Source organism: Calonectris borealis, chromosome 2 (assembly GCF_964195595.1).
Source record: "Calonectris borealis chromosome 2, bCalBor7.hap1.2, whole genome shotgun sequence".
Lineage (NCBI taxonomy): Eukaryota > Metazoa > Chordata > Aves > Procellariiformes > Procellariidae > Calonectris > Calonectris borealis.
The window spans coordinates 101612114-101624505 of record NC_134313.1 but is presented as its reverse complement, the minus strand read 5'-3'; the positions used below and the strand labels follow the sequence as shown (position 1 = coordinate 101624505).

At 41.6% G+C, this 12392-nt stretch overlaps 1 protein-coding gene across 2 annotated transcripts in view; it reads right to left on the bottom strand.

Annotated features, from left to right (window-relative positions):
- The window catches only part of RNF144B (ring finger protein 144B), a 142718-nt gene that overhangs the window by 98995 nt on the left and 31331 nt on the right, over positions 1-12392 (bottom strand). For both annotated transcript variants that reach the window (XM_075142806.1, XM_075142808.1), the window contains 2 exons: positions 12018-12122; positions 3647-3707 (listed from right to left, as the gene is read on the bottom strand). In XM_075142806.1, coding sequence (XP_074998907.1) covers positions 3647-3707; positions 12018-12122 — 166 coding nt within the window. The remainder of the gene's footprint in view (positions 1-3646; positions 3708-12017; positions 12123-12392) is intronic.

Genomic DNA, 12392 nt, shown 5'->3' with positions numbered 1-12392 from the left:
TGAAAGGATGAGCCTATGCCTTTTGCAGAATATTAGGAACACCTCCTTTTAAAACGGACTATGTTTCGGTCAAGCATAAAATGGAGGTTCTCATCATCTACCACGTGGCCTCTTGGACAATTGTCACAGAAATAGAAATAAAATGCATATGTCCTAACCACATCCTATTCCTCTATTTAATTTCTTCTGATGACCACATCAACCCCATCCTAAACAGACACAGAGCAATTCCTGTTTCTTCTATTAAAATATGCTGCATGGAAGCTCTGTGGCTAGGTCCTGACTGGATGCAGAGAAGTTTCAGATATGTAAGAAAGCTTGGTTTTAAGCCAGAAAACATTTGCATTCTGAGAACACAAAAAACACAAAAGGACAGAATATTTTCAGTGCATTCCTCATTGAACTACGCAAGGGTCTATAGACATACAATTCTATGCCAATTTCTTCTCACTACTTTTTCACCCAATATTATTCGTCCGTTTTTTTAAAAACAAGGAAATGGAGAAGAAATCTATTTTATTAAAATAGCTAGCACAGACGGGGGATGGGGAAAATAGCTTTTGGATGTATAAGTCCTTCTTCAGGTCTTCAAAATCTTCCTGAAAATTCATCTTTGAGATGGAAAATGTCTGGAAGGTGAGAAGCATTGGCTTTACCAATCACTTGAAGACTGGTAAGCAAAGACTCCAGAGCAAGAACAAGTCTTTTGACTTACTCAAGAAGCTGGTTATTTATTTCTAGCATTTCTAGCAAAGCAAAGGGGGTGCTGAAGCAAAGAGCCCGTATCTCAATGGAATAAAGCTGATAGAAGAAGGGTCTGAATATAGGAGGCTGAAGGGTTTGAATGAAGGGTTTGAATAAAGGGCATTGTTGATCAGAGCAAAAGTCACGAAGGACACCTTAGTACCTGCCTATTTTAAGAATCAGAATCTGGACTACTGCATTTGCAAGAACGGAAAAGAAGATGGTCTGGAAAACTCATTGCTCTCTATTTACTCCCCCTGTCACGCTAACTCCAACTCCCCAGTAACAAAAAACCCCAGCAAGCCCAAGTTAGCTCTTCCCCAGCACCTGGTCTGAAGAAAAAACCTGAAAACTAAGAAGAAAAGGGAGCTCAAAATATTTCATGTATAAAGGTTTTCTTCATTTTTAAACGAATCCTGAAAGGCTGATAAGAGCAATGCTACTATTATGCTGTATTTCAGTTCTTCAAAATGTTCTCTGTCATTAAGTAAATGAGGTGAATTCATGGCCCTCAGCAGGTGTACTTGGCTCAGCCCTGCCCGCCAGGCTGCACCCTGACTGGAGCTCACGTGTTTTTAGGGAAAGGCCCATGGTTCAACACAAAGATCGATGAACTGCTTTTGCTGCTAGGTCAAGGAGCCACGGCGGAGTCTGGCTTCGGGCTGGTGTGAGAATGGATCGTGAGGCACACAGGGTTTGTGGTTGGCGAGAGCCCGTGGGAGAGGGCAGAGTGAGGCAGTATGTGCCTGGGCTTTGCGTAGCGCTAGGTTGGAAAAGGGCGAGGTCGCACTATGGCTGACACGGACACACGGCACACATCAGATCTCAGCTGCCAGGAAACCCTGGGCAGATTCCGGGTCAGAATTTGGCCCCAGCAGGTGCCATCAGGAAGGTTTACTGCTAGTTTCCGAAAAAGACCGTCAGGCCAGTGTTGGCATTGGTCGGGGCAGGCAGGCATTGCCAGGCTAGGGCCAGGTCTGAGAACAGAGCTTCAGGCCAGCAGAAGCTAATAACCCAGATCCAGCTGATGAGTCCAAAAAGGTTTGCCTTGGGGGCAGTGCTAAACCCAGGATAGGCACCTGGTAAGGTGTTGGGACCTTTTGCCTATTGGCCCCAGCAATAAATTCACCTTACCAGCCCTTATCCCAACGCCTGGTGTCCAGGTCAGCGCTTGAGTTAGCAGGGGACGTTGTTCTCAGGCATCAGTAAACTGGATTTATTGCTGGGGTCAATATGCAAGGCAAAAAGGTTAAGGTTTAAGCCTGCTGCTTGGATGCCAGTTTTACTCATCAAAAAGGAGCAAGGACAGATCTTAGAAACATCATGAAGAGAGGTAGTGGAGGTGGAGGAGGATTTGTCAAACTTAGGCAAGAAAGAAAAGGGAAGGAGGATTTAAAAAATAGACAAGTTTCAGGCTTCTGTGTGTGGGAGGCAGTAAAAAAAAAAGAGATGTAACAGGGAGTTGGACAAAAGATCATGAGTTCAGCTTTGGCTAGTTATAGAGGAGGAGATACCAGGAAATCATTAGTTTCACAGTCTTCAGTTAGAAAAAGGTTTTACATAAAACAGATTAATGTATTGCAAGAATGTCTCACTTTTTTAACCCTTTAATATGGTGATTTAACAGGCTCTGATTTCCACTGTCTAGGGCTGTAGACAAGCCACTGCTTGCCTTATGAACTGGAGGGACTTCCTAAGGGATTAAGGGTAAATGAGAAAAAGGTAAAACAGGAGCGAGAAATAAAAAATTAAAGCAGGGGTTGGGATTTTTTTTCTTTTTTGACTGAATGCCTGCAATCATAGCAAATTATAGCTACAGTCTGCATCTGCCCATGAACTCTGGGGCATACTTGGATATATTCATTTTGCAGTTTTTGTACTTTGTGGTCATTCACTGTGACTTGTACCAGATGAGATTGTGTAAAACCCCATATATTCTTCTATCTGACCATCTTTTCAAGTGCATAACTTTTATGAACCTCTGCGTTTTCATACATTCCCAATCCATCTGCCTCTAAGCATGCATGCAAAGCAAGAACACAAATACAGTCTTTCAAGGAAAGTTTGAAAACAGGCAGAGTCAGGGCAGATCAGGCCCAGATACAGTACCCTGCAAGCTAACACAGAGTGAGTTCTTTGAAAAACGCTGCAACTGCCAGCGGAGACTTTCAGGTTGGGGTCAGTCTTTAAAACCAGCATGGGGGCTCACTTTTCTGACTAGCAAGTTTCTTCTTCAGCCTTAGCAAGGAACCATCTCTTGAAGCAGAAGGCTGACCTCTGGCATAGGAAAGCTTGGCCCCAGTAAGACCTTCAGTTTCAAACTTCTTTACTAATAGGCCTTACTCAGTAATGAGGGGTCTAACTATTTCCTCAGGGAAAAAAAAGTATACTAGATGAAGACACATGAGGCTTCTACATAAGAAAAGCTCTCTTGCAGGGATGTTTGCAAAAATCACCATCACACTGCAGGGTCTCTCCCCCTCCGAAGTTCTGAAGCTCCCTATGGATGTATGAAAGGACCACGTGCACCCTGCACCAGCCTCTAGCACCTTGCCTAGTTCCACCAGTACAACCACCACCTCAAGGCCCCAGCATGAGAATGCTGTGGGAAGAATGATGGAGCCTCAGACATGCAATCTGAGAGTGTTGCCCACAAGCTTGAGTAAAAGCATGGTATTTCAGTAAGATGCCACTCTGGTGGTTCTGCTCCACTGAAATAATTTCAAATTTGTCTGTGGAGCACAGTCAGACCTAATGATAGATCTTAAACTGTTTCAAAACAAAGACATCTTCTCTGTCTCCTCCTTAACTCACTGAACAGGCTTTGTCTTTGCAGTATGTAATACTGCTGCCTCCACTGACACTTTAAAAAGGAAGGTAATAGAAACCAAAGGGTTCGCACCTCGTTCAAACTTCAGCCTCTTGTATAACTGAAACTGCTCAACAGGCACCAAACAGGCAATCTGGAATGAGAAACAAACACACAGAAAAAGCATTAGAAACTTAGACTTGAAAAAAATTAATAAGCACCCTGTTCTACACGCCTGCTCTCCAGAGCTGGCTCTCAAATCCACCTTCTTTTTCTGCTTGCTTTCACGTTCCTCCGTACCTTGATTTCCTTCTCCAAAACATAAAGTAGTTCTTGACCTCTCCTATTTCAGCCATATAGCCCAGTGGTTCAGCCCACGTCTTTCTTACCATGCATAGGAAAGCCTTCTCTGTGGATTCCTTATTTACTTCAGGCTTCTCAGTTTTATTTCATGTTGGTTTAATGTAACGAAGGGTGACAGCTTGCCAGCCTTGGAGACTGCAGCATGTTGTTCATGCACAAGAATACAGCTCAAATGAAAGGTTCCTCATTCATGTCTCCCAGTCTTAATGGCAGGGGTCACTTAGCTCTCAGGAACTTAAAAGCTAGTCTGGTTTCCATTTTTTATTCACTTCACGGGTTTTAGGCTGAGACAGTTAATGCCATTGCTGTTGGAATTTGCCTTAGACACGCACCAGCCCGCTGGGAACTGGACTGAAGCTAACAAATTTAGTTGGCATAGACAAACAGGCTTTGCTGATACATTTTACACATTACCACAATTAAACTAGCAGCCTAAAGGCTAAATGCTCTAATCTCCAATTAACAGTCTACATAAGAAAACCAAGTACCCTATTTAAAACTAATAAGCAAACCTGCATACAGGGCAAGGAGGGGTTCAAAAGAAACTTCACAGACACTTCAGGAGCCACATGTTTGTTGGACTCAATCTGAGATCATTCTCTTTATTTGATCCATTTGTAATATTGTACCAGCACTGAAAACATCTTTCTCTTTTACTGAAAATAAACCTAGACTAACACTAACAAGACCTGATCATTTGAGGCTCTGTGAGACAGTGTAGAACTGACAGCTTCAAAGTGAAGGGCTCTCAACCCTCACATCCAGTATCCCATGACAGTCCTTCACATTACTGTAAAAGGCAAAATTTTGCCCGCAGTGAAGTGGACACTGGCCCTTGCTATCCTTCTGGGTTGTGTGATATAGCACTCATGAGAAGAAATACAAAGGCAAAAAAATTCAATATATATTCAATGTCATGCTGTGAATACATTTGCTTTCATAGATGGAAAAAAGAAAAGAATATATCTATTTGTATGTTATAAAATATGAAATTGCTTTATCGAGATCTCAAATCAATTGGAATTAAAATTGCATTTTGAAGCAGATGTTTGGATCATTTATTTGACCTAAACCAATGTCATACAAAAAATAATCCAACTGATGGCAAGATTTAAGTGTTCAAAGATGCTTAAAAGACTTATAAAGAAGAAATCAAAGGATTTAATATCAAAATGGGAAACAGCAACAAATCTTTACAAAGCATATTCTTAGCTAGAAAGTCAGCCCTGGCTCAAAGTATTGTCCTCATTCAGTTTCTGAATTCAGGGTGTAAACTATTTTTAAAATGAAAGTATTTGCATAGCTAAACAATATCACATGAATATGACTGTAAGACACAGAGGGCTTCCTGGGAAACTCTTCACCTGTCCATCAGAAGTCAGCTGAAACACTCTTGGAAAACAAATAATAACTTAATCAAACAGGGAAAAAAGAGTGAAGTTCAGCAACTTCAGCAAAGAATGAAGCCAACCAACAAAGCTATATAAACCCACAAGACCCATCATTTCAGTATTGCCCACTCCCCCCCCCCAGGGCAGCTTCAAATCTAAATAGAGTTTGGAAAACAGAGTCATCTGCTTTTCTCTAGCTGGGTGAACATTGGCAACTACTATAAATTCTCCCTTCATTACGACTAAATTAAACCAGCGAGTCTCAATGCTGTAAGAGCCACTTGAATGACTTGTTTAGTTGTCTGGGGTCTTTCTGTGCTTGCTCTTGCTTTTTACAAAGTTTTTCAAGAGCAGTTCTATTGAGGCTAGAATTTCCCATGTATTAAAAATCGTCCTTTTTGATTACAGTGGGAGCAGAGTTAAGAGTTGTATTGCAGATTTCAATAGGAAGCAGAGTCAGTGCTGAAAGCTTCCCCTTCTCCTATTGAAAACCTGATCTTACCACGCCAGCTTTCCCCAGCAGTTTCACCCAGCCTCACTCTTCTTTCTACAGAGCCTCTTCACAGCTCAGCTCCCCGCTCCCTGCACGCAGCTCCGGGCACTGACACACACAGCCTGTCACCTCTGCCACTGACTCCCCCAGGCTTTGAAAGACCAGCTCTTTGATAGTACCCAGATGGAAGTCAACCTGAGAGGTGCTGAGCTGAAGCCCCTCACAGATTTAGCATCTTTAGGCATGAGGAAAGGAATGCACGATCGACTGCTGCCTGAATTCAGTGCTACATCAAAGCTGGACGTGCAAACTCAATTGAAAAAAAAATGAAACGTGAGTATCGGTCCTCCAAAAAAATAGCAAATCCTTTCCTCAGTGAACTATTAATCTCATTTATGCTTAATCGAGAAGGACAGCCGTAAGCATGGAAAGGGATTAGGTGTTTATCTCCTCCTACTTGGCATCAGAGTCCAAATGTTCATCTTCATTCAACTTCTCCAGCCCCAGCCAGGAGTCCATCCCAAACACCTCCTCTCCTGCACAACCGCACACACTCCTGGCCTGGACAGAGGATGAAGGTCTGGGGAGGAAGCAAACTAGCAACCCGGCAGATGGCGAAGGGCCAAAAGAGAAAGACCAAGAGCATGTCAGAAAGAGACGTTTCTTACTCTACGTTACGAAATTATTCAATGCAGCAAGAAATGCTACAGGACAAGTTTTAGGGCTTTTTTTTTTTCTTAATACTGGTTTAATGTTACAATAAAAACTGATGAAGAAAATGAGAAGCAAGGACTCTCCTCTCCTGAAAAGATGTTGATTTGAGACTTATCAGATTGTTGGGAGTTAAGTAAGATTTCTGGTTTTCTCTACCCTGTAAGCAATGTCTGCAGTTAAAATACTCTTGTAATAGAGCACAAGAACACGTAAGAGCTCTTGCTAAGAACAGCAGCTTTCACCTGAAGTAAAAACATCCATGGAAAAAAGCAAAATTTTGAAGGCTCACTACCACAAAAGGCTCCAGATGGACTCTTGCCAAGTGTCCAAAAAGACTGCCCCATGTGGTATGATAACCAGGGGTGCCATCACTACACGAGACAAAAGAGCAAAGGAAGGAAAATGAAAAGGTATTAAATAATTGGGTTCAGTTTACACAGGGGCATATTATACCCTGTTCCTTGTAACCCTGGCAGTGCAGTAACCAAGAGGCAAGGAAGAACAACTCCCCTGTTTTTAAACACTGGCTACCACAGTGGAAAGGGAAAATCACTACTCCACCTATTCTCAGGCTTTCAAGGGAGATGCAAGGAGGCAATCAAGAAAACTGAATAGACCTTACTTCCTTTCACACCCTTATGAATCAAACCTCGATAATGCTGAGGGAAGAAAGTTCACCAGGACCAGCTTCTCCCTTTCTCGCTTTAGCAGATACGCAGCAAGGGCAGATCCTGCACTGGCAGCAGCAACTGCTACTCGCAAAGGGTTGCATTGCCCTTCTCTGTGAAAGTCCCACTCACAGAGGCACTGTCTAGTTTTGCAAGAGTGCAAAATACTTTTAACTTGGGCTGTAGTTTGCTTTTGAAAGGGGTATGGGGGTTCAGTTTCGTTATTGTTAGAAATGACACCCACACCTTTCTTCATGAGCTACCATGCTCAATAGAGTCATCAGGAAATATTAAATTATTCATTCTCTCCATTAAGGAGCTCTTTTCTTAAGTAGTGACAAATAAAAACAAAATTAAGACTAGACTCTCTCATTTGCTGCCCTTTTATTTTTTTAAGGACGAGTAAATAAGAACAACAAAAATTTTCATTTTGACCCTGAAAAAGATAGGTTGGCCTGCAACATTTTCTCACCTTCCTCCTCATTTTACCATTTCAATTGCCCTTAGCAAAATGTAAACCCATTTTCAAATTAAAAATAAAACTGGTATTTTAAACTGACTCCCAATGGGATTTTTGTTCAGCTATGTACGGAATATAACGCAATTAAGAATTCTAAGATCTGGGTCACTGTCCCATTTCAGCACCACTTTACAAAGCGCTGACAACCCTCTGTCAGGTTAGCAGTAGTGTAGATCATGGATTTACACAGATGGAGGGACAATAAGCAGAATCTGCACTGCATACAAAGGGGTAATTCTCCTCGAACTTCAGACGCAAAAGAAAAGCCCAAATCACTATCTCCTTTACTGCCTGCTGCACGGTTTTAATCCAAATCAGATTATGTATAAATGGATCATTGGCATCAATGTTACAAGCTTCAAAACAATACAGGAATCAGAAACAGCAAAGCACAATCCCGTAGACATTATCCAAGTGAGTTGTATTAGAAATCCCCGTATGCGGTTGAGACTTACCCTGATTCATAGCTTGCACTGATGATTGGATTTGCACCAAGTAAAACCATTTCAAACCATAATAAATTACCCCTTATTTAGATTAGGGATATTAACTGGTCCAATTAAATCAATGGAGCAAATTCCCAAGAGAGACAGGGATATTCTAGACAGAAGTCGTCTGCACAGTTAGAGAGAACTGCATTAACATAAGACATTCCTTCTACCTTCTGCTTCCAGGAACGAATCCAAATCATCTTTGTTTATTGTACTATTAGAGCTTGAAAGGACAAACATCTTGTTTAATGAGATTGCTTTTAAACTTTGCTTTTTTTTGTGTAACCAGCTATTTGAAACAGAGTCTGTAGCCAAACCCAGTGCGTTCCCACCACCAACACCCATTTATTTCTACTTAAAACCAGCTATACTACAAGCAGCTGCTATCTTGTAACAGGTCAAGATACAACCTAGGATTGCACTTGATTTCAAGCACTCCAGTGGAACAATTCCTTCTGTTTGAACGCACTATTTGTCAAAACAAAAGAAATGCTGGGGTTTCAGCTAGGTTTTGTTAAAGTAAAAATAAAAAACAACCAAACACAGGGGTTTCAGAAAACATATTTTCAAAGTATTGAAAAGTACAGTTTTCTAGTTCAAATGACTTTTCATTTCAGGTTTTTTAAGAATAAAAACCTGGAACATTTTCTTCTGAAGTCCAGTGAGACACAATGTTCTAGCTCACCAAAAGTAAAGCCTTAACTCCCAACATCTCCTATACTCTATGAATAAGCAGTTTACTCCCCAAACACTGATGAAATATTCAGCTGTATTAGAGAGCCACATTCCTACTATTCACACTTGCTCATTTCTCCATAAGACATACAAGAAGAAATTCTATTCCCTGTTTAAAATGTTAACCAGAGTTTTTGCTCCCCTCCACCCCCCAAAAGCAACACAAGAAGCACGTGTCTCAGAATGATGACAAGAGCTGTAAAAAGGCTCTCATAATTTAGTACCAAACAAGATAAACTCTGAAGAATTTTACCGAGAAGATAAACAGATTTAATTCACAACGAAGACAAATAGGTCACTGGAAAGCACTGAATAAATGTTACACACCTTGAATAAGGACCTTGAGACAGGGAAATAGAAGAACTTTCATAGCTATAATGTGTTATAAATTGTTTATAAGCTTTTTTATTAATTGTTCAGTTTCGTTATTGAAGAGAGCTCAATCCAAAATGCACTGAAATCAATGGAAAGGCTTTCCTTCACTTCACATTATGCCTAAGTTCACCTTATCTCCCTTGTGCAGGCTAGGGCAAAAGGCATTTAAAAAGCAAACAAAACAACCGCGTTAGCTAACATAATTAGACACAATTTAGCCCAAAGTATAGGAACCAATTTAACACCATGTCCATGACAAAGACAGTTTGAACTGCTATTTTTTCTCCAAACTATAACGGTATCTGTTAAATGTCAGTCACAGCAGAGTCTGGAATGGACATGACATGAAAAATACACTTTTTCAAAACCCTGATGCTAACACAGAAGAGAAAAAAAGACCAATTTTTTTTTCTCCTGGTACAGGCAACATGTCATTCCTCATGGCACTGTCCTGATGAGGAACCTTTTCCTGCCAGAAGCCAGGGACCAAACATCCAGACCCTCTAGAGGTGAGAAGACTCATACTTTTACACTAGGAGTTTCAGAGTGTGTAATGAATAAACTGTAATTCTAAAGAGTACTTCCATGCCAAACAATAACCATATTTAAACACATTCTCTACCATCTGAATAAGGCTCTGTTTTTTAAATAATAGTTTTTAAAGGCCACATTTTCACATGGAACAGCCTTTACAGAGAAGAAAAAAGAACAGAGAGTGCTCATACATAATCTGTAGTTTACATACTAATCTTTCAGACTATTAACAGAGACAATCTATTCTTTCCGTTGTTCCTGGGGTTTTGGGGAGTTTTCTTCCTTAAAAAAATAGGTATTTGGTAAAATAAATAAGCAGTTCATTTTAACCAGGTTGGGGGCCTGTTTGCTTTTCAAGCGGAAGGTCTGTGTTTCAAGCGCATCGCCAAAAGGGAGCGTCAGAACATTCATTCATCCACGGGACACTAATGCACATTTGGGCTGTTTAGTCATTCTGCCTTCAGCCCAAAAAGCACCCAAGGATTAAGCTAATGGTCCATTAATACATGCCCTGGAGTGTCCTCCTGCTTTAGTAAGGGGAAATACATCTCTATAATTCCTATAGCATCATAACCCTAGCTTAACAGAGCAGAATTCTTCCTACCATTTGTTAATCTTCTCTAAAAAATGCATTTTCAATAAAGGCTAGTTGCCTCCAATCTGGTGTGATGGGTGGGAGGGACATTGCTACGCCCTCTCTGTATCTATGCAGAAGAAAGGAGGAAGGGAAACAGCTGGCTACTTTCCACAATAGCTGGATTCAGCCAAAGAAAAGCTCCACCGTATGCCTGTACGCCATAACAAACATAGCTGTGACTCCCAGGCCTTTTTTCAGCTAAGCACGGTGTTTCAAATGCATGCTGGAGAGGAGATCCTGATTTTTTCTGGAGAAAAAGGCATTTTTGGTATTGGGAATTGCATTGCCACTGATTGCATTTGAACAGGATCATGTACTTCTATCACAGTTATGTCATCTGTATACATAGGGCTCAAGGGAACCCAGAAGATAAGCTGCTTTTCTTCAGTTCAGGGATGGAGATCTGATTCTCCTCAATTTTGTCCCTGCAAACAAATGCAGAGAGAATGCACAAAACCAGCCACAATCCCTTAGCCACCTTTTTTTCCCGGTTTGTTTTTTTTCCTGCTTGGGTTCCCAGGCCCAGCAGGGGCCTACCTGGCTCACAAAGCAAGCAGGCAAGAATAGCCGCAGGGCAACATCAGATTTGCCCGCAATTTTCCACGGCCTTCTAGATGCACAGAACAGCTGACACATATGAGGGTTCCAGCCATGCTGCCAGCAGCTCCTCCCCATGTCATGGGTTTGGCGCTAAGCCCAATTCAGAAACTTTACACCAGCCCTAAGTCAGGCAGGAGGCTGTTTGAGCATTGCTGGGAGATCATCAGGCAGCCTGGCAGGGGCCATCTACAGCTCCCTTGAGCCCCGTTGTCCCAAGCAGTGCAAGAAGGTCTGAAGAGCACATTTTTCCTCCAGTTTCTCCACCTCCAACTTTCAAACTGAACCTTCCAGTTACTCTGGGACATAGTGGACATGCCAGACGTGCAAACAGCTCTGCCTAAACCTCATTTAGCTTCTGAGCTGTCAGCCTCTCCCATCTTTGCCTTGGGAATGAAGACACTTCTCATATCTCTGAAGACCTACTTCCACCAGTGCTGTGCAGATACCTTTCTTTCCATATAACTATGCAGAGTCTTGCGTGCTTATACTGCGCTGCAAATTGGTTGTTGGAGCCCCACATGAACATGCACAAAGAAATTCTGGCCTTGCGTACCATCAGTTTGAGTTCTTCCTCTTGAGTTAAGAGAGGCACAAGAATTTCAGTGTTTGCAGTCAAATCAAATCTGATTTAACTGACAGTACTAATGGAGGCTCAGCAATTCTGGGATACAGGGTATTCTGCTTAAGTCACCTGCATGGGTAACTCAGAGGTTGTCCAGATGCCAAGTAAGCCTTTCCTCAAGGCACAGAGGGAGGGAAAAAGGAGCAAAACTCTTGAAAAACATCTGTTTGTTTCTAGTTCCTCTTGGCAGTCAGGCTTCTTGCCAAAAGCTCATTAAAGGTAATCAAAGGGAGGAGAAAGTGTACGATCATATTTATTATGTAGATAAAGAAGTTTGGGGGGGTTCTGTTAAAAAAAAAGAGAAAGAAAAAGTGTTGATACCTCTGCTTCTCGTAGGGTCCCATGGTTCAAGCATACCATGTCCGGACACGTGATAGGAGAACCACAACCTTCTTGAATTGCCAGCTGCATGTACTGTTTTAGGCACTAGAAACAAGTAAAGAAAAGAAAAAAAAGAAGTTATAGCCCACATGTTGGTAACACATAGATGCTAGAGATGCTGCACAGCTACCACCTCCACTGTCTTAATTGGCTGTCCTAAAGCTCCTGCACACAGAAAATGTCAATTATTATAAGCGTGAATGCTACAAGTCATTACATTGGAAAGAATGCAAAAAAGAACAATCAATTATGCATGACTTCATCTGCCGAGCATTGCATTTACCCAAGTCAGCAAGTCAGACCTTTCAGTGCTAA